Source organism: Microcaecilia unicolor, chromosome 4 (assembly GCF_901765095.1).
Source record: "Microcaecilia unicolor chromosome 4, aMicUni1.1, whole genome shotgun sequence".
Classification (NCBI taxonomy): Eukaryota; Metazoa; Chordata; class Amphibia; order Gymnophiona; family Siphonopidae; genus Microcaecilia; species Microcaecilia unicolor.
Genome location: NC_044034.1, coordinates 1466993 through 1494246, shown reverse-complemented (window position 1 = coordinate 1494246; position 27254 = coordinate 1466993). Strand labels below are relative to the sequence as shown.

At 43.1% G+C, this 27254-nt stretch overlaps 1 protein-coding gene across 1 annotated transcript; it reads right to left on the bottom strand.

Annotated features, from left to right (window-relative positions):
• Nucleotides 1–2894: 2894 nt before the first annotated feature.
• On the bottom strand, nt 2895–27254 carry TIMM10B (translocase of inner mitochondrial membrane 10B). Its single transcript, XM_030199774.1, has 3 exons — nt 27145–27254; nt 12046–12141; nt 2895–3846 (listed from the first exon to the last, which is right to left on the bottom strand). Exons 1-3 carry the CDS (start codon nt 27172–27174, stop codon nt 3535–3537), a joined length of 438 nt encoding a protein of 145 aa, XP_030055634.1. The 5' UTR covers nt 27175–27254; the 3' UTR covers nt 2895–3534.

The following is a 27254-nucleotide window of genomic DNA, read 5'->3' as shown; positions in this document are numbered from 1 at the left end:
TTCTCTTACTTACCAGCATTGAATACCATATCTGGCATTGGCATCGCTCCTACATCTTACTTGGTGAAGACTGAAATGATGAAATTGCTTAATTTCTCCATGGAGGAGTAGCCTAGTGGTTAGTGCAGTGGACTTTGATCCTGGGGAACTGAGTTCAATTCCCACTGCAGCTCCTTGTGACTCTGGGCAAGTCACTTAACCCTCCATTGTCCCAGGTACAAATAAGTTCCTGTATATATTATATAAATCTGTTACAAAAACCACAAAAAGGCGTATATCAAGTCCCATTTCCCTTATGATATCAGAAGTGAGCCAAGTATCGGTCAATCAAGCCATTGTGACATCACTGATGAGGTTGGCTCTTATTGGTGGAATGAGTGGAGGAGTAGCCTAGTGGTCAGTGCAGTGGACTTTGATCCTGGGGAACTGAGTTCGATTCCCACTACAGCTCCTTGTGATTCTGGGCAAGTCACTTAACCCTCCATTGCCCCAGGTACAAATAAGTATCTGTATATACTAAGTAAAATGCTTTGAATGTAGTTGTAAAAAACCCACAGAAAGGCGGCATAGCAAGTCCCATTCCCTTTCCACTATGACATTGTCTCCCCTGAGTTCCCCTTCTGTCATGTAGTGGTCCAACCAATTCTTTTACCATCTTCTTGCCGCTGATATTCCTAAAAAAAAGTTTTACTATGTGTTCTGCCTCCAACACAATATTCTCTGTCTTAGACTTATCAGTGCTTTGCATTTGACCTTATGCTGTTTCCCACAATTTTCACTTTGATCCTTCTTCCATTTTCTGAAGTATTTTCTTTTAGCTCTAATAGCTTCCTTCACCTCATTTTGTAACCATGCCAGCTGTCTGCGTTCCTTTCTTAATACGTGGAATATATCTAGGTTGGGCTTTCCCCCCCCCCCCCCCATCTCTTTATCCCCACCCTCCCTCTTATATGTCATTTGCTCTCACTCCAACACACACACTCTTCTCTCTTTCTTTTGCTCCAGCCAAACTCTCCCCCCTCTATTCCTCCTGACACTAATCCTCCAACCCTTTCTGGTACACCTACTGATTTCTCTCCTCCAGACACAGTCTCTCTCTTTCCTCCCCACTCCTGGCACTCTTCCTCAGTTACAGTGCAACATCTGTTTACTCAGGAGGACCAAACAAACCCCTACCCACTGCTGCTGCTGTAAGGGACAAAGTATTGATAGGGCCATGGCCCCTGTGGCCCATCCCATTCCACTGCCTATGCTCTCCCTCTGTTTCCCTTCTCCAGCAACATCCTTCTCTTTCCCCTGTCTGTAATTCTACAAATGGACACCCAGGAACATACCATACCAGCACCAACTCCAAAAACTCAAACCTGCACTAGCCCTACCTATGATGAGTCAGTAGGACACCTCCAGTTAGGAAAAGAGGTCAAGCTTAACTGCTATAAACACAACCCACACTATATATATACAAATATGGACAAAGCCTGCATCCAGGTGACCTTTGGCCAGAGTTGTGATGAACATACATAGGGCACCTGCACCTACTTGCACACGAGTGTAAATTTGTGTGAAAGCATTTGTTCGCTACCCTCATCAAATTTTACCCCCCCCCCTCCACTATATTTACTACTACTACTAATCATTTCTATAGCGCTACTAGACATACACAGCACTGTACATACTTTCTCTATCCCTAGAGGGTTCACAATGTAAGTTTTTGTACCTGGGGCAATGGAGGGTTAAGTGACTTGCCCAAGGTCACAAGGAGCTGCAGTGGGAATTGAACCCAGGTTGCCAGGATCAAAGCCTTAGGTTCTCTGACTTTTTATTTCTGTGCATTCAAGTGGACTAACACTACATTCCTTTATTGGAACCTTTAACACTGAAGGATGGCCATCAGGACAGGGTGATCTACTCTACATAAAACAATGCCTACCTAGCCAAAGGACGATAGAACTTAATACTTTACTTTGTTAATCATCATCAAAATAGTGAAAAATAAACCTACAAAAAAAAGTCCCAAAGAAATATTTTGCACTCCAGTATAATAATCTTGCTAAATTGAATATATGGACAACCTGCAGTCCCGCTGTACGTGTAACAAAACATACAGCTAAAGAGCAGATTTTCATCAGAGCTTCATGCAGGTATAGTGTGCACTCTTTACTGATTAGTGCATTAAAAAAAAGCATCTTAAAATTTTCAGGCTGCCCATCCCTACTATTATCTGTAAAACATAAATATAAATCAAACAACTGAAGAGCACAGCTTTACCCATGCGTCATGCAGGTATTGCATTATTACATGTAAGTCACAAATACACCAGACACAGCTGAACGTAGGACATGGAAAATATGATCATGTAACACCCCTCCTTAAGCAGCCTACTGGCTTGCCGCGCTCCCACTGCATAATGTACAAAATCCATAGCTCCGGCGAACCTCTATTCCAAGCACAACTCTTGACCCCTTACAGGTCAACTAGAGCACTTCAATCATCCCAAATGTAAGTCTAATGGCCCCCTGGTTCCATGCAATTGTCTATGACTGCACCCGCTGTTCAACCTCCATTCAAGATCCCGAGGTATTGAATAAGCTCCCACACCACCTTTGATCTACAATTTAAAACAGATTTGAAAAGTCTTCTTTTTACGGATGCCAATACTTGATTCTCTTGCCGTGGACAGTGCAGGGAGGAAGCCTGAACTGCACAGCCTACTCCGTGTGTGTGTGTGTGTGTTTTCCCCCCACCTCTCGTCCCTTGGCTTTTCTGTTGTGTTTTAACCTTCCTTTATGTTTTTCTTACACTAGAATTAGATCGTAAGCAGCTCAGACAGTGTTCTCATGGGCAGGACAGAAAGGCTTTAAGTAAACTTGGAAAGTAAAAGATATTTCTAAAAGTTGAGGAAAGATCATACAGGATACACATTTTTATTCCAATGAGAATATGAACAAAAATAGAAAATGATGCGACTTGGCCAGGGTGCTACTAGATTCAGAAGCGATTAGATAAGCAAGCAGACCATCGACACCCCTCGGGATCTCTTCAGGATTCATGGTGCCCTTGTACTGTTACTCACAAGAAAAAAAAAAGGAGTTAGAGATGGCAGAATTATTGGTTGTTTGCATATACCACCCACTTATGAAACATGCCATTTTTTTTTTAAAAATCTGTCAACACATAAGCAAGAGGATATAGGCTTTCATCACAGAAGGACTAGGAGTCCCAGCCTAGCAGCCAGTCAGAGGTGGGAACCAGGCTGGGGCCTGCCATGCCTCAAAACCAGAGAGCCCAACTGCCATAAGAGATACTTATGCTAGAGTTTAGGTTATGGTGATTTTAACCTGTTCCTAGTAAGAGCCATGGTCCACTTTCTGCTATGTAAAAGGCAACTTGCTGATCACTAAAAGAAGCTAGTCAGTCAGTATTGATGGGAAGGAAGTTCCGATTCTCCAGTTCTTAGGCCAGTTGGAAAACTCTAGGCAGTTAATCAGTATTGATCAGCTTTGAACACTAGTCATGGTAGTCACATGGACGTTGTCACTTAGAGCCATGCTGTGAAGTTCCAACACTACTGCTCCCACGGACCTCACTAGAAGATTCGGTTGCTGAGCTAAAATCTGGGTTTTCTAAATGGTGAGGGAGCTGAAGGGACGTGGCTCCTGCTGGTATTGGCTCAGGCCTTGGAGCTTGTACAGGTTCATTAACTGTGCTCTGACCGAGTTCTGTTGTTTTAGACTCATAGTCCGTGACTCTGCGCTGTACGATGGTTGGCATCAGGTCGACATAGGCCGCCATCAGGCGGTGGTTGGACCGGATAAGCTTTGATGCACAGCTGTCCAGGCACTGCTCCTGCAACAGAAGAACAGAATCTAATAATCCGACATGACACAGGCTTGCTGGCATTAAGACACGGGGAACAATGGATTAAACCCAATCTGGCACTACCCAGAAACTGTACAAGCTTCAGGGCCTTTATTCACTTCTGGTAGATTTTGCAGCAGAGTCTTGGGTAAGTCTACATAACTTTACAAACAAAAGTATATTACACAAGGAGTGAATGTACTAAAGCTGTTAACCCTTTTGTATCTGTGGAAAAATGACAGCACAATGCAAAAGCCACCTTTAGTGCAAATCTTTCACATTATGCTTAAAACAATGTTTACAAGTAAATACAAAATGGTCATATAGCAAAGTGTTTTATATTTTGACATTGCAATGCAAGTTCTTGGAGACTCAGATTTAATACATGCTTCACAATCTGGCTTCCACCCAAATTTTAGTTGGAACTCGTTCCTATCTAGACTATTTATTGGATCAGGCGAAACAAGCACTGCTTTTACAATTTGGCCTATCAACTGCTTTTAATTAGGTGAACCATGAGGTTTTAATATCTATTCCTGGTGGAGTTGGGTACAGATGGGATTATTTTAACTTGGTTGTGTTAACTTTGAATATTTATTAAAGATAAAGTTTTCTCAGATAGTTGAGTGAGTTCCTGTGGAATACCCCAGGGATTGCCATTATCTCCTTTTTTTATTTAATATTTGTTTATAGTCATTGGGGTTTTCTCCCAGTGGTTGGTGATTTAGAGCAGACCTGCCCTTTGCTTCAAGATTGTTTGTCCTTGATTGAATCTTGAATGCTGAAACATTCACTGAAATTAAACAAGCACAAAACTAAATTTTTGCTGGTAACAACAGGGAACTCAAGAGAGTATTTTTCCATCATCGATCATGGTAAATTACATTGCAAATACTTTGCTGTCATCTAAGTTCTTGGAGTATTTTTTGACAGGACTTTGTCATTAGAGCCTCAACTTAATCATTTAATTAAAAAGTGTGCGAAAGCTATGTAGAATTCATAAATATTTTGAATTGGAGCAATTTAAACTACTTGTGCAAGCTTTAATGCTATCCCAAATAGATTATTGTAATTGACTGTGTTTGGGATTCTCTCAATCGTTAATTAGAAAACTTCAAACTTTACAGAGATTACACGAAGTGATACCTGCAAGCGAGCCGTCTCCAGAGTAGCCCCCACACTCTGGAATGCTCTCTCTACTTCAGGAAGCAGGTGAAAGCTTGGCTCTTCTTCAACCAGGCCTTGTTAGTCTCACTCACACACACAAAGAGTGACTCGGGTTGCACACACTGCAGCAGGACATGTTTATCCACTCCTACCCTAGATGAGACAACATTTAATCATCTCTCTGACCTCATGTGCACCTTTCTTTAAATTAGTCCCTTATTTTCTAACTTCTCTTACTTACCTAAATGTTTCATCTTTACTTATACCCTTCACTGTCAATTAAAATATTCTATTACATATTGTGTTGACATTGTAAGTAGTATACTATCAACGCCAACACACACAGAAGGTGTTCTCTCCACAGAAGAGCAACGAAGCAAAGGAAACAGTGCATACAAAAAAATCCTCTCTCAAGGGGTGTCTTCTTAAACAAGTTCTTTATTGCAAGTGAATAGACCCCTGACGCAGGCCTATACGGCCGAAACACGATTCGTGTCGGGTCGTTGTTTTAATTGTTTTGCAATAAAGAACTTGTTTAAGAAGACACCCCTTGAGAGAGGATTTTTTTGTATCCACTGTTTCCTTTGCTAAGTAGTATACTATGCCATACTTTGTATTGTTATTTGAATATTTTACTGCTAATAAATAAATGAATGCTTCGATTAATTTTTTCTTTACCCAAATAAACTAGAATATCAAATTTTTTTTAAAATAAAAAATTACATTGGCTGCCACTTGAGGGAAGGATTCTTTTGAAATTATGTCCCCTTCATAAGATTTTATATGGTTCTTTCCTTTTTTATATGCATGCTCATTTCCAAATTTTGACAGGGTGAAATCGTAGGAAATATTTGGTTTTTGCATTACCTTCCCCTAAGGGGATAAAGTCATTGACTTTATTGCAGGCTTCTTTAGCCGATCAGGCAGCCAAACTGTAGAATGACCTCCCAGAGGACTTTTATTTTATTTTTATTACATTTGTACCCTGCACTCATGGCAGGCTCAATGTGGCTTACGTGGGGCAATGGAGGGTTAAGTGACTTGCCCAGAGTCACAAGGAGCTGCCTGTGCCAGAAGTGGGAATTGAACTCAGTTCCTCAGTTCCCCAGGACCAAAGTCCACCACCCTAACCACTAGGCTACTCCTCTTAAGATTAGTAACTCATTATCAGTCTTTTAGAAAACTTTTTAAAACTTTTTTCTTTAGAAAATATGTTTTAGCAATGACATCTTGAATTTTTATATGTTGTTATACTGAATTTGTTCTTTGCAAGCACTCTCCTTGTTGAAGTCTTATTGTAATCTGCTTACAACTTATATTAGCTTTAACGAAATATAAAAATGTTGTGATGTTATTTAGTGAAGGGGGGAGGTTAATGACTATTCTGCTAGATCTGGCTTGAAGTGGACAGTATTTTAAAAGGGCCTTTGAATCTTTTTACTAAGAGCTAAAAGGATGATACTGAGATTGATTCTATTGGACAATCATTTTGCTATGGTGCTACCCCCCTCCGTATAGAGGCTCATTTTCAAAGCACATAGACTTACAAAGTTAGACAGGTTCCTGTGTAACTTTCTAAGTCTGTGTGCTTTAAAAATGAGCACAATAATCTACTCCTACTTATCGAAAGAAAGCAAAAGGTTGTAGTGGTCGGCGATTCCCTTCTGAGGGGGATTGAGGCGTCCACCTATTGACCAGACTTGCTATGGAGGTGTTGGCTACCCAGGTACCAAGATTTGACATGGTGTGAAAAGCCTAATGGTTTGTGAAGCCTGAGAAACAGGGGAACCGGGTTCAATTCCCACAGCACCTCCTTATGAAACTAGGCACTTAACCCTCCATTACCCCAGGTACAAAATAAATATAAAACATAGTAAATGACGGCAGATAAAGACCTGTACGGTCCATCCAGTCTGCTCAACAAGATAAACTCATTTTACATGGTATGTGATACTTTAAATGTAGTTTGGTTTGTCCCTGCCTTTCTCAGGGCACAGACCGTAGAAGTCTCTTGTACTAAAAGTTCTGAAGATTCTGGAATCCTAAAGAGTTACAAGGTTCTGGAATCCCAATTAGTAGCAACATTCCATGTAGAACCCCAAAGAGTAACATAGTAAATGACGGCAGATAAAGACCTGAACGGTCCATCCAGTCTGCCCAAGATAAACTCATTTTACATGGTATGTGATACTTTAAATGTAGTTTGGTTTGTCCCTGCCTTTCTCAGGGCACAGACCGTAGAAGTCTGCCCAGTACTGTTCTTGTACTAAGTTCTGAAGCTAATATCGAAGCCCCTTAAATTTCCACTCCAGCCCATCCCTATCTATTCAGTCACGATCAGGGTGTAGACCGTAGAAGTCTGCCCAGCTCCCGTTTTGTTTCCAATTACCGGCGTCGCCACCCCATCTCCGCTAAGATTGTGTGTATCCCACGCATGTTTGAATTCCATTACCGTTTTCATCTCCACCACCTCCCGCGGGAGGGCATTCCACATATCCACCACCCTCTCCGTATCAAAGGCTCTGCTGAAGTCCAAGTAGATTACATCTAGCGCACGTCCTTCATCCAGTTCTTTGGTCACCCAGTCATAGAAGTCAATAAGATTCATTTGGCAGGATTTTCCTTTGGTAAAGCCATGTTGCCTCGGATCCTGTAACCCGTTGTCTTCTAGAAAGTTAACTATCCTTTCTCTCAGCAGCGACTCCATTATTTTTCCTACCTACCACATTATATATACCTGTATATATAATACATAAACTTACTACTACTATTTAACATTTCTAGAGCGCTACAAAGTGTACGCAGCGCTGTACAAACACAGAAGAAAGACAGTCCATGCTCAAAGAGCTTACAATCTAATAGACAAAAAGTAAAGCATTTAAATTTAAAATATTTAAGCAGTCAAGCACAAGAGAACAGTCACAGAAGGACTGAAGATGTTGAAGGGTGGTCAGTGTGACTAGGTGTAACTCTGGTTGGAGTAGTGGGAGAAGGTGATAGAAGAATGGAAATGGGTGAGGTAAAAGTAATGAGTGGGTTGATAGGGAGGTTATATAAGACATGTCACTCTAGGGGTGGGTGGGACTAAGTCTAAAGCAGGAGAAGGTATTCTCTGCAGCCTATCTGTGAGATGGAAAATGCTCTCTGACGCTGCTGCTGTAAGTTACATAAGTACATAAGTAGTGCCATACTGGGAAAGACCAAAGGTCCATCCAAGCCACACCCACGAAGTTCAAACTGGCTGTGGGTGGGGAGGGGGAGGGGAATAATGCCCTCTGCCTCCATGAATATGGGGGCAGCACACAGAATGTCCGGTAATTTCGTAGTGGACCAAACGTGGGAAAGGTATAATCATACGAAGTTCAAACTGTCTGAGGGAGGGTGAGGGGAGGAAATGGCAGTGCTTGATGAAAAAGAGAGCTCAGTTTGATAGGAGATATACTATAGGATGTCATTCTGAGGCCAGGCTAAGTCTAAAGCAGGAGAACCACAGAAAGGCGGTATATCAAATCCCATCCCTTTTCAGTACTTCTCATCTATTGATGTTGGCACAAATGATACAACCAGGTACTTCTCCAAACGTATCAAAGGCGACTGCATGGACCTCAGTATTTTGAAAGACTGGTTTAGTAATTCTCAGAAGTCTTGGGTGGTGCTGGAAGAATCCCGGTTAGATTCCTTCTCTCTCTGGGCTATTATATGGTTTCCTCAGACACGGCAGTGATCCAAAGCCCTACAAGTGTGGCATTAAGTGTGAAATATTTTTTCCACATGGCAATTCGGTTCACCCTGGGGTCCACACCGGGACAGATGGATTCTTCATACCATCTGTGGGAACAACAGGGGCTTCACCTTCTGAGTCACATGGGAAGATGGGGTGGTCCTTTTTCTGATCTTCAGGAAGAGTATGGGATCCCTCCAGCTCAGACATTATCTCCATCGTCACCAAGCCGCTGCTCCTTCCTTCCCTCCCTCCTTTCCGCTGTCACCCAAGCCACTGCTGCTTCCCTCAGCAGCAGCAGCAATAAGAAGATAAATTAACTTACTCAGGGACGGGCTCTCTTACTGGCGCAGGTTGCCGGCTTTGCCCCGGAACAGAAAATGACAACAGAGAGGTGGGGAGGGACCGGCAGCTGTGCCAAGCTGCCTATGGAGAATCCGTGTAGTCTCTGTTTCCCCTCTCCTGCACAGCTATACACTCAAAACAGAGCACAAATGCAGTATAACAATAACGTTTCACAGGTAGAGTAGTAATTTGTTATAAATCGTAATCAGTGTATCATTTGGAGGCCTAGCACCTGTCTCAATAGCAGCCTATGGACCTTTCCTCCAGGAATTTGTCCAAAGTGGAGGAGTAGCCTAGTGGTTAGTGCAGTGGACTTTGATCCTGGGGAACTGGGTTCGATTCCCACTGCAGCTCCTTGTGACTCTGGGCAAGTCACTTAACCCTCCATTGCCCCTAGTACAAAATAAGTACCTGAATGTATGCTGATGACACCCAGCTATATCTCTCCACACCAGATATCACCGCGGAGACCCAGGCCAAGGTATCGGCCTGCTTATCAGACATTGCTGCATGGATGTCCAACCGCCACCTGAAACTGAACATGTCCAAAACCGATCTCGTCTTTCCACCTAAACCCACCTCTCCTCTTCCTCCACTCTCTATCTCAGTTGATAACACCCTCATCCTCCCCGTCCCATCTGGCCGCAACCTCGGAGTCATCTTCGATTCCTCCCTCTCCTTCTCTGCGCATATCCAACAGACTGCCAAGACCTGTCGCTTCTTCCTCTTCAACATCAGCAAAATTCGCCCTTTCCTATCTGAGCACACCACATGAACTCTCGTCCACGCTCTCATTACCTCTCGCCTTGACTACTGCAACTTACTCCTCACCGGCCTCCCAATTAGCCATCTATCCTCCCCTTCAATCCGTTCAGAACGCTGCCGCACATCTTATATTCGCCAGAACTGATATACTCACATCACCCCTCTCCTCAAGTCACTTCACTGGCTTCCGATCAGATACCGCATACAATTCAAGATTCTCCTCCTTACCTACAAATGCACCCGGTCTGCGGCTCCTCACTACCTCTCTACCCTCATCTCCCCCTATGTTCCCGCCCGTAACCTCCGCTCACAGGACAAATCCCTCATTTCAGTTCCCTTCTCCACCACTGCCAACTCCAGGCTCCGCTCATTCTGCCTTGCCTTACCCTTTGCCTGGAACAATCTTCCTCAACCCCTATGCCAAGCCCCCTCCCTTCCCATTTTCAAATCACTGCTTATAACTCACCTCTTCAATGCTGCTTTCGGCACCTAACCTTTCGAGTAATATAGTATGCCCCCCAATCTATCTGCCCTATCAGATTGACTCTACACTTGTCTCTTAGATTGTACACTTGTCTTTAGATTGTACACCTGTCTTTTAGATTGTAAGCTCCTTGAGCAGGGACTGTCCTTCCATGTTAAATTGTACAGCGCTGCGTAACTCTAGTAGCGCTTTAGAAATGTTAAGTAGTAGTAGTAGTAGTAAAACACTTTGAATGTAGTTGTAAAAACCTCAGAAAGGCGGTATATCAAGTCCCATTTCCCTTTAAACCCAGATATGCTAACCGCTGTTACAGCATCCTCTTTTGTTGCTTAAAGCCCAGTGGCTAGAATTTACTATGGACTTTTCCTCCAGGAATCTGTCCAAACCTTTTTTTTAAACACAGATACGCTAACCGCTGTTACAACATCCTCTTTTGTTGGTTAAAGCCCAGTGGCTAGAATTTACTATGGACGTTTCCTCCAGGAATCTGTCCAAACCTTTTTTTAAACACAGATACGCTAACCGCTGTTACAACATCCTCTTTTGTTGGTTAAAGCCCAGTGGCTAGAATTTACTATGGACGTTTCCTCCAGGAATCTGTCCAAACCTTTTTTAAACACAGATACGCTAACCGCCGTTACAACATCCTCTTTTGTTGGTTAAAGCCCAGTGGCTAGAGTTTACTTTAAGGCTTGTACAATTATTTTTAAAACACAATGAGGCATATTTTCAAAGCACTTAGCCTCCCAAAGTTCCATAGAAACCTATGGAACTTAGCCTCCCAAAGTGCTTTGAAAATATGCCTCTATATGGTCTTGACCCAGAATTTATGCTGTTACGACTTATTTTTCCGTCGGGACGGATGTGAAGCGTCTGTTCACGCTTTCCAAAAATACTAGGACTAGGGGGCATGCGATTAAACTACAGTGTAGTAAATTTAAAACAAATCAGAGAAAATTTTTCTTCACCCAACGTGTAATTAAACTCTGGAATTCATTGCCGGAAAATGTGGTGAAGGCGGTTAGCTTAGCAGAGTTTAAAAAAGGGTTGGATGGTTTCCTAAAGGACAAGTCCATAAACCGCTACTAAACGGACTTGGAAAAATCCAAAATCCCAGGAATAACATGTATAGAATGTTTGTACGTTTGGGAAACTTGCCAGGTGCCCTTGGCCTGGATTGGCCGCTGTCTTGGACAAGATGCTGGGCTCGATGGACCCTTGGTCTTTTCCCAATATGGCATTACTTATGGGACACTACTATCCAATTATGAAATACTCGGCTCTTACATCTTCCAGATCTGAGAGAAAAGAATATTTCAATCCTTGTTTTCTTTCACAGGAGTTCAATTCTGGAACGATCTCCCTGTAATTCTTAGATCACTGGACAGTCTTTCATGATTTAGAAAAGCACTAAAAATGTGGCTAGTTGAGAAGTTCCTATATTGAGTATTGATGTATTTTTTAGCAGTGTTTTATTAATCTGATGATTGTAATTTCCCAGGTATGCCTGGTTTCTTACTATTTCTAAACCGCACAGAACTGAAATGGCTACTGCGTTATAAAGGTACTTTTTAGTTTAGTTTAGGCACTTACAGTAGAATCTCTCAGGGAGTGACTACAAGGATGGGCACATTTGATAAGCCATATTGTCTTTATAGGCCTTCATTGTTTTCTCTGTTTCTATGCCTCTAAGAGGGCTCCTTACCTCCTCCATGGTGAGGTTCCTGTAGTTGAGGTTGCTGACACACCTACTGAAGCAGATTTCGGTCATTTTGTTGTATACCAGCAAAAAATCTCGCAGCTGAAAAGAGAAAGAAAGATTCTAAGCCAATTATAATGACAGTCTAAGAAGGGAGTCCTAAGGGTTCATAAATGTAAATATAAAGCATTACAAGGTATTCACAGTCACTTATAGATACGCATTCGAACATAAGAATAGCCGTACTGGGTCAGATCAATGGTCCATCTAGCCCAGTATCCTGCTTCCAACAGTGCCCAATCCAGGTCACAAGTACCTGGCGGAAACCCAAATATTAGCATGATTAACGCTACCGATCTCAGGGTAAGCAGGGCCTCTCCACCCCCCCCCCCCCCCCCCCGTCTATTTCAATAGACTACGGACTTTTCCTCCAGGAACTCGTCGAAACCGTTTTTAGCTACAGTAACTACTTTTACCACATCCTCTAGCAATGAGTCCTAAAGCTTAACTATGTGTTAGGAGAAAATACTTTTTAAAACAAATCAGGGGAAAAATATTATCTTTATACTTTTTGAAAGTGTAAAATTAATCAATTTGCTTTTACCTGTTCTACTCCACTCAGGATTTTATAAATCTCTATCATATCTCCCTTCAGCCACCTCTTCTCCAAGCTGAAGAGCATTAACCTCTTTAATTCAAGTTCAATTTTATTTGATATAATGCCCTATAAATAACATCATCTAAGCAGTCCACAGTCAAAATGAGGTAAAACAGGGAACAAGACAGCCAGATCCACAAAATGAGACAACAGGAGAGGAAAGATACAGTGTTAAAAAAGATGATTGAAACTGCAAGAGCATAAGTGAGAGAGCGTAAGGGATCCTTTTACTAAGCTACAGGAAAAAGAGCCTTGCAGTAGCAGAAGGAGCTGTTTTTCTCGTGTATCAGGGCCCTTTATACTGCAGTGGGTAAAAGGTAAAAAAAAAAATGGCCAAGCAGCAAGATAACTCTTACTGCATGTGAAGCGTTTGTTTACGCTTTCTAACAATAATAGAACTAGGGGACACAGGATGAAATTGGAATGTGGTAGGTTTAAAACAAATCGGATAAAGTTTTTCTTTACTCAGCGCGTAGTTAGACTCTGGAACTCATTGCCGGAGAAGGTAGTGACGGCAGCTGGCCTTGCTGAGTTTAAAGGGGGTCCTGAAGGAAAAGTCCATTGATCGTTATTAAATTTTGGGTTTTTGCCAGGTTCTTGGGGCCTGGATTGGCCGCTGTCGGAGACAGAGTGCTGGGCTTGATGGACCTTTGGTCTTTTCCCAGCGTGGCAGTGCTTATGTACTTATGAGGAGGGGGAGCACTTACCCCCACAAACTGAGGTGGAGGTATGGGCTCCCACGGATGCCTAATTACTGCCGGGTTAGTGCCACGCTAGAAATAAATTTTTTTACGGTGCACCGGAAATGGCACACACTGAAGCCAGAACTATTGCTGATGGCCGCATTGGGCCAGCAGTAGTTCCAATTGGGCTTACCGACGCTTTGTAAAAGGGACCCTAAGTGATTAGAAATTATGAAAATTAGTACATAAGTACTGCTGTATTGGGACAGATTACATTCTGTTTAAGTCCAGTATCCTGTTTCCAACAGTGGCTAATTCAGGCCACAAGTACATGGCAGGATCCCAATTGAGTAAAAGAGATTTTATATTGCTTATCCTAGGAGTAAGCAGTGGATTTTCCCAAGTCCATCTCAATAATGGCTTACGGACTTGTCTTTTAGGAATTGTCCACATTTTTAAACCCTGCTAAACTAACTGCTTTTACCATATTCTCTAGCAATTAATTCCAGAGTTTAATTACATGTTGAGTGAAGAGATATTTTCTCCAATTTGTTTTAAATGTACTACTTAGTAGCTTTATTGCGAGCCTTGTATTTTTGGAAAGAGTAAACAAGCAATTCACATCTACCCATTCAACTCCACTCACTATTTTATGAATCTGTATCATATCTGCCCTCAGCTGTCTCTCCTCCAAGCTAAAGATCCCTAACCTCTTTACCAGACCTCTGGAGTCTGTACACCAAACCTTCAACTCCGACTCCTCTATTTTTCTACTGTCCGACGCTGTCTCTTACTAATGTATAGTAAATACAAGAGAAACTTGACTAATTACAGAAACATAAGATATTTCTTTATGTACAAAATTAAGACTAATAGACTACAAAACATATTTATTTGAAGTTTGAACAAAGAACCTGAACGAAAAAATATCAAAGTATAAATTGATAAATTTATCATATAACGTTGTAATAACTCCAAATGAAGAAAATAAAAAGCAACATAAGAGTGGAGGAGTGGCCTAGTGGTTAGGGTGGTGGACTTTGGTCCTGGGGAACTGAGTTCGATTCCCACTTCAGGCACAGGCAGCTCCTTGTGACTCTGGGCAAGTCACTTAATCCTCCATTGCCCCATGTAAGCCGCATTGAGCGGGAAAGCGCGGGGTACAAATGTAACAAAAATAAAATAAATAACTGACAAGTTATATGCAAAGCATTGATAAAGGCTAAAAGAGAATATGAAGAGAAACTTGTTACAGAGGCTTAAAAAAACTTCACAGTAATAACTTTTTCAGGTATATCAGAAGCAAAAAGCCTGTGAGCGAATTCATGTTACCGTTAGATAATGAAGGAGCAAATGGGGAGGACAAGGCCATAGCAGAGACACTGAATTAATTCTTTGCTTCGATCTTGGTACATCTGGGTACCAATGACATAGGTAAAATTGTGGGAGGTAAGTTCTGGAAGCCAAATATAAGCTCTTAAGTAGAATCCAGATCCTCCAGAGTAACATTTTAAAAAATGCTCCTCGTTTCATGTGAAGGACCCAAAAGGCAGGCAGAGCTCCGAAGTCTCAATGCGTGGTTGAGATGATGGTGCAAGGATGAGGGATTTAGATTTGTTAGGAACTGGGTGATATTCTGAGAAAGAGGGAGAAAGAATGGGCTCCACCTTAACCGGGATGGAACCAGGCTGCTGGCACTAACGTTTAAAAAGGAAATAGAGCAGCTTTTAAACTAGAATTTGGGGGGGGGGGGGGGGGGGGGGAGAGAAGCTGACAGTCACCCAGGAACACATGGTTCAGTGTGGAGTATTCCTTGAAGGATACTATTGAAATAGGACATTTACGGAATCCCAGTAGAGAGGTTTCAACAATGCTGAAAGTAAGCCAGGTGTGCTTAATGAGAGAGCAGGATAAAGGATGCACATTATCCCCTTCAACTTCTAAGCAGCTTGTAGATCAAAGGAAAAATCACAATTTGTATATACAAATGCTAGAAGCCTAAAAATTAAGATAGGAGAGTTGCAGAACATTTATTTAGATTTTGCTCACACCTTTTTCAGTAGTAGCTCAAGGTGAGTTACATTCAGGTACTCTGGATATTTCTCTCACAATCTAAGTTTGTTTCTGAGGCAATGGAGGGTTAAGTGACTTGCCCAAGATCACAAGGAGCAGCAGCGGAATTTGAACCGGCCACCTCTGGATTGCAAGACCGGTGCTCTAATATCATTAAATGATAAGGTAGATATAATAGGCATCTCGGAGACTTGGTGGAAAGAGGACAATCAATGGGACACTGTGTTAACAGGGTATAAATTGTATGACAATGACAGAGAGGATCAAATTGGAGGGGGGCTGCGCTATATGTTAAAGAGGGAATTGAGCCAAATAAAATAAACATTCCACATGAAACAGATAGCAGCTTGGAATCATCATTATGAATAATTATGAATAATACCACGTGTGAAGGGAAGAAGTATTCTTGTAGGGCTGTACTACCGTCCACCGGGACAGAATGAAGAGACAGATGAAAAAATGTTTACAGAAATCAGGAAAGCTGGCAAATTGTCCAACAGTATAGAAAATTGACTGGATAAATGTTACATCAGGGAGTGCCAGGGAGATAAAATTTCTAGATGTAATAAACGACTGTTTCTTGAATCAACTAGTCCAGGAACCGACAAGAAGGGGAACCATTTTAGATCTAGTCCATGGTGGCGTGCAGGGCATAGTGCAAGAGGTGGTGGTATTGGGTCCCCTGGGAAACAGTGATCATAACATGATCAAGTTTGAGCTACTAAGGAAATCTACTGTAGCTAATTTTCAAATGGGAAACTATAATAAAACGAGAAAAATTGGTTAAAAAAAAAGCTAAAAGGATCGGCTGCTAAAGTTAGGACACTAAGAACATAGGAATATGAGTAGCCATATTAGGTCAGACCAATGGTTCATCTAGCCCAGTATCCTGTTTTCCAAATAGTGGCCAAGCCCAGGTCACAAGTACCCGACAGAAACCCAAATCGTGGGAACACTCCATACTACAAATCCCAGGGCAAGCAGTTGCTTCCCATGTCTGTCTCAACAGCAGACTATGGACCTTTCCTCCAGAAATTTGTCCAACCCAGATACACTAACCGCTGTTACCACATTCTCCGGCAAAGAGTTCCTGAGTTTAACTATTCGTTGAGTGAAAAACTATTTCCTCCTATTTCCATGTAACTTCCTCGATTGTCTCCTAGTCTTTGTACTTTTGGAACGAGTAAAAAATCGATTTACTTCTACTTATTCTACACCACTCAGGATTTTGTAGACCTCAATCTTATCTCCCCTCATCCGTCTCTTTTCCAAGCTGAAGAGCCCTAACCTCTTTAGCCTTTCCTCATAAGAGGGGAGTTCCATCCCCTTTATCATTCTGGTCGCTCTTCTTTGAACCTTTTCTAATTCCACTATATCTTTTTTGAGATACGGCGACCAGAACTGAACGCAATACTCAAAGTGCGGACGCACCAAGGAGGCGATACAAAGGCATTATAGTATTTACGGTCTTATTCACCATCCCTTTCCTAATAATTCCTAGCATCCTGTTTGCTTTTTTGGCCACCGCCGCACACTAAGCAGAAGATTTCAGCGTATTCTGTACGATGACACCCAGATCTTTTTTCTTGAGTGCTGACTCCCAAGGTGGACCCTAGCATCAGTTAACTATGATTCGGATTATTCTTTCCAAAGTGCATAACCTTGCATTTCTCCACATTAAATTTCATCTGCATTTGGATGCCCAGTCTTCCAATTTCCTAAGGTCTTCCTGCAATATTTCACAGTCCACACGTTTTAACAACCTTGAATAGATTTGTATCATCTGCATATTTGATCACCTCACTCGTCGTCCCAATTTCCATATAATTTATAAATATGATAAACAGCTCCAGTCCCTGTACAGATCCCCGTGGCATTCCACTTTCCATCCTCCTCCATTGAGAGAAATTACTACTACTACTACTACTACTATTTAGCATTTCTATAGCGCTACAAGGCATACGCAGCGCTGCACAAATATAGAAGAAAGACAGTCCCTGCTCAAAGAGCTTACAATCTAATAGACAAAAAATAAATAAAGTAAGCAAATCAAATCAATTAAAGTGAACGGGAAGGAAGAGAGGAGGGTAGGTGGAGGCGAGTGGTTACAAGTGGTTACGAGTCAAAAGCAATGTTATGTTTCAACGGTTTTTATTGATGACAATAAACATTGTAAACAGAGTCCATAAATTCAAACATTTCGTTAACCTAAGAACAGGTCACTGTTGCATACATACATCGTAACTGCATCATCAATATTTTCTATCATCGTTTTCTCCCCCCCCCCCCCCAGGTTCACATCTTTACAATAATCTTTTTACTTCACAGCGTCTAGTCTTTTCCAATATCTATTACAGGACTATACCCATTTACATCCTGAAGTGCTTATCTCCGGAACACCTCATTTGCTAAGGCGCTCCAAGTCTATTTAGCACCGCACTTCGTGCTTTGTGGGATATGTTTTGCAAATACTTACTCCATATATTAATAAACTCCTTTCTTTTCTTTGGATTACCATAAGCCGTCCTAGCCTCCCAAAGCATTAATTCATGCATCCTATTTCTCCAGTACCAAAAGGAGGGTGGATCTTCTTGCATCCAGTGTTTAAGTATGCATTTTTTCCCCACTGCATATACCTTACATAAAAATAGCTCTATATGTCTGTTTGCTATCCCATATGCATCCCTTTTGTTCAACAACACTCCTCTCCATGAGGGGAGTAATCTTTGCCCTATGAGATGTTCAATATAATTCTGTATCGCTCTCCAAAATAGTTTTATTCGAGCACATTTCCAGAATGCATGCAAAAAGGTATTACTTTCTCTATTGCACTTGGAGCATTGAGCTTCGCCTATCCATCCCGCTCTTGCTGCTTGATTTTGTGTTATGTATCCCCTGTGTATTACCCTATATTGACTCTCCTGTAACTCTGCCCCAACTACTTGGTGTGGTATATCTTTTATCAATTTTTCAAAATTTATTCCTTTCAATTCGTATCCCAGATCCTTACTCCATGCCTCTTTAAGTTTCTCGTATGTACGGGGGGGACTCAGTGCTACTAAAGCTCTATGTAAACTCGATATTGATACCTGCCCGTGTGCATCTCCCTTTAAAAATTCACGAAGCCTGCAACCAAGCCTCGTGCCTATTGCTTCTTGGTCCATACTGCCCCAATAATGATGTAATTGTCTATATGAGTAATGATCCTGGTTGGCTAAGGACAATCTTTGCTGCAGATCCTGGAATCCATACAACCCTCCCTCCTCATTAACTAGGTGTTCGAGCAAAGTAATCCCCGCCCTTGACCACCTATCAAATATACCTTTCTCCATTCCTGGTGGAAAGTCTCCATTTCCTTTTAGTGGAAGCTGATCGCTAACATTGGGGTTTTGCTTCCACATCTGCATAAGCGATCGCCATATGCTTCTCATTGGCCTTAGCAATATACTTTTTCGAAAGTTTAATGGTAAATTTTTTGTTTTGGCCTGCAATATAAAATTCAGGTGCCAGGGCTCAAATAGTGTTCTCTCCCATCTAGTCGGCGTATACTGGTTTGTATCTAGCATCCAATCCCTAAGATGTCGCAACAGGCAAGCTTGATTGTATCGTTTTATACAGGGTAATCCCACTCCCCCCTGCATCCAACCATCATACAGATATTCAAAACGAACTTTTGATTTCTTCCCCCCCCACAGGAACTTTCGGATTATCCTATTTAACTTTTTGATATCTTTACCCAGTATATGCAGTGGTAATACCTGCAGTATGTAGAGCCACCTTGGGAATATAATCATTTTAAACATATTGATTCTGCCTATTAAGGACAGGGGCAAATGGTTCCATCTCTCTAGAGAGCTGCTGGTGTCTTAACAGCTTTTCTATGTTAATTTTATATAGATTAGTAGTGTCCATAGTCAAGCGCACTCCCAGATATTTGAACGATTCCTCCGCCCATTTTAACGGTAGTTGTCCTTGCCATTCTCTAACATGGGCTCCCTCCCTCTGCATAGCTTCAGACTTCTCTAGATTTAGCTTAAAGCCTGAAAAGTCGCCATACTCTGCCATACACTCAATGAGAGCTGGTAGTGATTCCTCAGGCTGAGTCACATGTGCTAATAAGTCATCAGCAAATGCTGCTATTTTAAAAGTTTCCGTGCCCAGCCTAACTCCCTGTATATCGGGTGTTTGTTGAATATTCCTAATCAATGGGTCTAGTGTTAATACAAATAATAAAGGTGATAGTGGGCATCCCTGCCTTGTTCCCCGACAAATGGGAAAAGGAGGGGACAGTATTCCATTCGCCCACACCTGGGCTTGTGGAAGATAGTATAATGCTCTAATTGCCTCCTGAAAAAACCCCGTTATTCCATACGCATCCAATGTTCCAAACAAAAAGTCCCATACCACCCTGTCGAATGCCTTTTCGGCATCGAAGCTGACCAGCACCGACGGCGTGGCCCGCTCCGCTACCGCCTCCAATGTTACCAATATCTTTCTCACATTTTTTGTAATATTTCGACCCTGTATAAATCCCACCTGTGAATCTTCAATAATATCCGGCAGAATTCGCGATAATCGATTTGCCAAAACCTTGGCAAATAGTTTAGCCTCATAATTGAGTAGCGAAATTGGCCTATAAGATTCTGGTTTCTGTGTATCCCGTCCAGGTTTTGGGAGTACGATGATCTGAGCTGTTCTCAGGGAGATGGGCATTTGTTTTTCTTGTACTATGGCATTAAACATTAATGTGATGGGTACCACTACTTCATCCCTCAACATTTTATAGAATTCTCCTCTATACCCATCTGGTCCCGGGGCTTTCCCCAAGGGCCCCTGCTGTATGGCCCATGCTACTTCATCTTCCGTTATGGGGGCATTTAACATTTCTTGGCTCTCTATATCTATGCTCGGAAGGTTTTGTCCCTCCAGATACATTTCGCTATCCATCGGAGGTGGGTCTGGGACATCATACAGCCGCCTGTAATAATCCTGCAAAATTCTATTTATTTGGGCATCTTTATTTTCTAAAGTTCCCTTGGCCGAATATAGTGCATTTATTTTTTGGGGTCCTTGCCTGGGTTTTGCTAACCTAGCCAACATCTTTCCCCCTCTGTTAGCATATTTATATAATTTATATCTGTAAGAACCATAGTTGTGTTGGGCCTTTCTATGAAGTCTCTCATTGAGGGTTTGCTGCAGTTCTAAAAGTTGGGCTTTTAGTGTGACAGTATGTTGGCGTCCATATTCCCGTCGTACCCGTATTTCCTTCTCTAGCCAAATCTGTTCCTTCTCCCTTGCCTTTTTTTGATGGCTAGTATATGCGATTATCTCTCCCCTAAGTACTGCCTTTGCCATGTCCCAATAAAGTATAGGAGTTGTTGTATGTGCCTGATTGGTGTCTTGGAACTGCTTATATTTTTTTAATTATAAAGTCTCGGAATCCCTGATCTTTGTGTAACCAAATAGGGAACCTCCACTGGAACTGTCTAACCTCTCTCTCCATGGGCTCCCATACGGTCATTACCATTGCATGATCTGATATTTTAATGGGGCCTATTTCTGCACTACATATTTTAGTAAATATTGAACGAGATATGAATATATAATCAATCCTCGACATGGTGGCATGTGCGCGAGACAAATGAGTATAGTCTCGCTCTACGGGATGCAATGTTCTCCACACATCCACCAGGTCCAGGACCTCACTTAACACATCCAGTCCTCTTGATTCCATCCCTGCACCTCTTCTTCCCCCCTGTGACCTATCCAGTGTGGGATCCATTACTGCATTGAAATCTCCCCCAGCTAGTATGGGTGTTCCTTCAAAACTTGTTAAATGGTGTAAAAGTTGTTTGTAAAAAGCTTTGTTATACGTGTTAGGAGCATATACATTACACACAACCACTGGCTGACGTTCTACAGTTAAATGTACTATTACAAATCTTCCCGCATCATCAGCTATTACTTTGTGTGTAGTTATTTGCACCCCTTTCTTGATTAGAATTATGACTCCCGCTTTTTTTGCCTGCGCTGGGGATTCATAATATGAGCCCACCCACCAGCGGCATAATTTCTCATGTTCCTTGGCATTTAAATGCGTTTCTTGAAGTAATGCAATTGACACCTTTTGCTTGTGGAGTGCTTGGAGTATCTTCTGCCTTTTTATCGGCGAAGAAATACCTCCCACATTCCATGTCACTACTTTAAGGGCCATTAGGTTACATCGTAAGTTAGCTGTAATATTACCTTGATTCCTTCTCTGACTGAGTGGGGAGGGCATCCCAGCCTATACCCCCCCCCCCCTGTAATTGATCCTGTTTCCACATGGGTGCTCATCTTGTGTGTCACCTGCTGTGTTGCCTGTATTCCCCTGTTCCTCTGTAACCATGAAGTTTTTGTTCCTCATTATCCTTCTCCCTCTCCCTCCCCCACCCTCCCCCCTACTACCCAACTTCCCCATATTCTTATTAGCACCTATAGTGCTCTACTTCCGTGCTTCCGACCAGGGATCCCTTCTATACCAAACCTTGTTTGTATGTTGTTTACCCCCTTCCCCCTCACTATACCTTATTGACTTTACAAACAATATCAACAACTTCAAAACTTTATAACTCTGCATCAAATAGTCACTGGTCTCCTCACCACTTCTGCTCTTCCTCTTACTGTAGTACCAGTCTCTCTTTTATTATCCACCGCACTATTCAGGTTTTGCTCGCCGTTCTCGGCCTTTCTTCCTCCAGCCGGTCCACAAATGCTTGAGCGGCTTCCACCGTGTCACAAAATTTGACTGAACCATTGTGCTGGATTCTCAATTTTGCTGGATATAATAGACTGAACCTTATCTGCATTTTATGTAGTCGCCCACATATTTGCGAATATTGCTTGCGCTGGAGGGAAACTTTGGTAGAATAGTCCTGAAAGCACAGTATCTTATGTCCGTCCACCTCCAGCTTCTCTCCTTTCCGAAGAGCTATTAATACATCCATCTTATGTTGATAATGTAGCATTCGCAATATGACCACTCTAGGCCTTGTGTTAGTCTCTTTTCTTGGACCCAAACGGTGTGCTCGTTCTATCTTGATTGGTCCCGCGGTACTTTGGTTGGTCAAAGACTTGGTGAGCCATGGCTCCAAAAAACCTCTCAGTTCCGCCTCTGGTATTGATTCTGGTATGCCTACCAGCCGAAGATTATTCCTTCGAGATCTATTCTCCAAGTCGTCCACCTTGTCTTCCAAGGTTGTCACCATTGCTTGTAGATGCTCGATGGATTTCGATGCCTCCTGCGAGGAGGTTTCCACCTCCCCCAGTCTCTGTTGAACCTCCTGGAACTCATTGGTAAACGTGGTGATTCTTTGATCCATTCCTTCAAGCTTGTCAATTATTTGCTGTAATTTGTTGTTCATGGTTTCCTCCACCGCCATTTTTACCTCCGTGACAATTTCGGTGGCCCAGACGGAGCTCACTGATGGTGACGGTGGGGAATTTTTGTCCGCCATCTTTGTGCCCCCGTTCTTGTTCTTCTCCGGCTCTTTCCTGGAGCTTCTGGTCGCCATACAGCAATACACGGGGCTGCTACAGTCTTTTCAACAAATTTAATACTATGCTTTGTCTCCGTTTCTCATCTGCAGTGGGTTAACTCAGCTTGTTATTATGTACTGGATACTGTTTTATTAGTCTTTGTCTCTATGCTAAATATTCCTCTGTCTCTTTATTCTTCAATTGGCACAGTTTCATATACAGTGACTGGTGCTGTGTTCCTTGCTCTTGTTTCCCCGTGCTTCTCTGCTCATTAGCTCTCCGCCATTTTCTCCCGATAGCACATTACCTTGTCCTCTATTCCTCTTGCCCCACGCTCTTGTCCGTCCTCCGCCGCAACCTCATCTGGCTGCTCCTACCTGCGATCCCAATCGCCCGTTCCAGAGCATATCAGCGAGACCCTTTTATCGTGATCTTCCAGGTCTCCCGCCCGCATCGGGCCCGCTGTTCCGCTCCCTGCTTCTCGCTGGCCGCCTCCTGCCCCGGCTCCACGTGGTTGCGGTCGGACGCTCGATCGCCGTTTTTTACCGCGCCGTCTTTACCAAGCGGCTTCGCGGTTCTCAATTAGGCGCCTGGGACTTTCCTCCACAATAACCCGTCCACTCCGTCTTGTTCTGGGGGTTGGGGTTGTCTTAATCGGTAGGTTCCCTGGTCGTTGCCTGCAGGAGCTCACATTACAGCGGCCATCTTGGCTCGCAGCTCCACCGGAAGTCGTCAAAAGCAATGTTAAAGAGGTGGGCTTTCAGTCTAGATTTAAAGGTGGCCAAGGATGGGGCAAGACGTAGGGCAGGCGTAGGGTGCAGCGAGACAGAAGGCGCGAAGTCTGGAGTTGGCAGTAGTGGAGAAGGGAACAGATAAGAAGGATTTATCCATGGAGCGGAGTGCACGGGAAGGGGTGTAGGGAAGGACGAGTGTGGAGAGATACTGGGGAGCAGCAGAGTGAATACATTTATAGGTTAGTAGAAGAAGTTTGAACAGGATGCGAAAACGGATAGGGAGCCAGTGAAGGGTCTTGAGGAGAGGGGTAGTATGAGTAAAGCGACCCTGGCGGAAGATGAGACGGGCAGCAGAGTTTTGAACCGACTGGAGAGGGGAGAGGTGACTAAGTGGGAGGCCAGCAAGAAGCAGATTGCAGTAGTCTAAACGAGAGGTGACAAGGGTGTGGATGAGGGTTTTGGTAGAGTGCTCGGAAAGAAAGGGGCGGATTTTACGGATGTTGTAAAGAAAGAAACGACAGGTCTTGGCGGTCTGCTGGATATGAGCAGAGAAGGAGAGCGAAGAGTCAAAGATGACCCCAAGGTTTCGAGCTGAGGAGACAGGGAGAATGAGAGCGCCATCAATCAACAGAAATAGAAAACGGGGGTAGCGGGGAGGTGGGTTTGGGGGGGAAAATGACCCTACCCTCTGTTTTCTGTCCAATAACCAATTCCTAATCCACATCAGAACCTTGCCTCCCATCCCATGACTCTTTAATTATCTCAGGAGTCTCTCATGAGGAACTTCATCAAAAGCTTTCTGAAAGTCTAGATACACTACATCAACCAGCTCACCTTTATCCACATGTTTATTCAGCCCTTCAGAGAAATGAAACAAATTGGCGAGGAAAGACTTTCCTCGGCTGAACCCATGCCGACTCTGTCCCATTAAAGCATGTTTGTCTACATGTTATGTAATTTTATTCTTTATAATAGTTTCCACTATTTTGCCCGGCACTGATGTCAGGCTTACTGGTCTATAATTTCCAAGATCACCTCTAGAAATCTTCTTCCGTAAAGACAGAAGCAAAGAATTCATTCAGTTTCTCCACTATGGCCTTGTCCTCCCTGAGCGCCCATTTTGCTCCTTCGAGATCTAACAGTCCTAAGGATTCCCGTGCAGACTTTCTGCTTCTGATGTACCTGAAAAATCTGTTATTGTGAGTTTTAGCCTCTGCGGCAAGTTTCTCTTCATATTCTCATTTAGCCTTCTTTATTAATGCTTTGCATCTGACTTGCCAGTGCTTATGTTGCTTCTTATTTTCTTCATTTGGGTCCTCTTTCCATTCTTTGAAGGACAATCTTTTGGCTGTAATGGCCTCTTTCACTTCACCTTTTAACCATGCTGGCTGACAACTCTTCTTTCCACCTTTGCAAATACATGGAATGCATCTGGACTGAGCTTCCAAGATGGTATTTTTGAATAACATCCATGCCTGATTTAGTGTCCTAACCTTTGAAGCTTATCCTTTTAGTTTCTTTTTAACCATTTTCCTCATTTTATTATAGTCACCCTTTAAAAAATTAAATGCAGATAAAGTAGATTTCCTTTGCAGGTTCATCCCAGATAGCAGCTCAAACTTGATCACGTTATGATCACTGTTTCCCAGGGGACCCAACACCGCCACCTCTCTCACACTATGTCCTGCAGGCCACCAAGGACCAGATCCAAAATGGCAGCCCCCCTTGTCAGTTCCTGAACCTGCTGCTCCAAGAAGCAGTCATTTATTACATCTAGAAATTTTATTTCTCTGGCACTCCCTGATGTAACATTTATCTAGCCAATATTGTGGTAATTGAAAATCACCCGTTATTATAGTGTTGCCCAATTTGCCAGCTTTCCTAATCTCTGTAAACTTCTTCATCTATCTGTTCATTCTGTCCCGGTAGTACAGCCCTACAAGAATATTCCTTCCTTTCACACCTGGAATTCCTACCCCTGATTCCACGCTGCTATCTGAGTCATGTGGAATGTTTATTTTATTTGACTCAATTCCCTCTTTAAAAAATAGCGCAACCCCCCCCCCCTTCAATTTGATCCTATCATTGTGCTACAGTTTGTATCTTAATACAGTGTTCCATTGATTATCCTCTTTCCATCAAGTCTCTGAGATGCCTTTTATATCTACCTCATCATTTAGGGCCCTGTTTACTAAGGCATGTTAGTGTTTTTAACGCATGCTAACCCTGTATGCGCCTACAGTATCCCTATAGGCGCCTACATGCTTAGCGCACATGCTAACCGTAGGTGCGTTAAAAATGCTAGCGTGCCTTAGTAAACAGGGCCCTTAGTGCTATATAATCTAACTCTCCCATCTTATTTTTTTAGGCTTCTAGAATTTGTATTTTTGTTTTTTCCTTGGACCTACAAGCTGATTAGAATTTGAAGGGGTGAGGAGTAGCCTAGTGGTTAGAGTGGTGGACTTTGGTCCTGGGGAACTAGGTTTGATTCCCACTGCAGCTCCTTGTGACTCTGGGCAAGTCACTTAACCCTCCATTGCCCCTGGTACAAAATAACATAGTAACATAGTAGATGACGGCAGAAAAAGACCTGCATGGTCCATCTAGTCTGCCCAAGATAAACTCATATGTGTATACCTTACCTTGATTTGTACCTGTCTTTTCCAGGGCACAGACCGTATAAGTCTGTCCAGCAGTATTTCCCGCCTCCCAACCACCAGTCCCGCCTCCCATCACCGGCAGTGTTGCCAGGTGGGCGGTTTTACCGCCCAATTGGGCGGTTTCCGCAACCCGCCACGGGAAATTTTTGCCCGCGGCGGGTTGCGTTTTTTTGGGCTTCTTTTGGGTCTTTTTGGCGGTTTTTAAAGCATTTTTTTTGGCCGCGGGGGGCAGGGTTAGTGACGTTTTGGCCGGGTCCGATGACAGGGGAGGCGGGGTTGATGACGGCAGGGGCGGGGGTGATGACGCAGGGGTGGGGGTTTCAGGGGCGGGGTTTGACTTTGGGCGGGTTTTGGGCTCGATTGGGTGGGAAAAACTTTTTCCACCTGGCAACCCTGATCACCGGCTCTGGCACAGATCCCGTATAAGTCTGCCCTCCCCTATTCTAGCCTCTCAACCACCAACTCCTCTTCCCCCCCGCCACCCAATTTCAGCTAAGCTTCTGTGGATCCATTCCTTCTGCACAGGATTCCTTTATTGCCCCTGGTACAAAATAAGTACCTGAATATATGTAAACCACTTTGAATGTAGTTGCAAAAACCTCAGGAAGGCGGTAGATCAAGACCCATTTCCCTTCATCCACTGAGCAATAGATGATAAACATATAGGTAAGAGCTGTAAATGTCTTTGCGTGCTCCTATTGACCTTTGACCTGCACACATGAAATAACAACGAGAAGAGGGAAACAGTCTTGGCCACCTCCCTCTCTCCCGGGACTCACGTTCCGCAGCTGCTGCTGTTCCCCGTCCATCTTCAACCCCCGCTATCACGTCCTCCTGACCTCCGCTCCGCTAACTGCCCTTCGCGGCTTCCGTCCCTACGCCTGATGAC

Coding starts and splice junctions, on each gene's coding strand:
- TIMM10B (XM_030199774.1), bottom strand. CDS start 27,174: ATGGACGGGGAACAGCAGCAGCTGCGGAAC. Junction 12,142..27,144: donor AACAGCAGCAGCTGCGGAAC/GTGAGTCCCGGG, acceptor TTCTCTTTTCAG/CTGCGAGATTTTTTGCTGGT. Junction 3,847..12,045: donor GGAACCTCACCATGGAGGAG/GTAAGGAGCCCT, acceptor CTTCTGTTGCAG/GAGCAGTGCCTGGACAGCTG.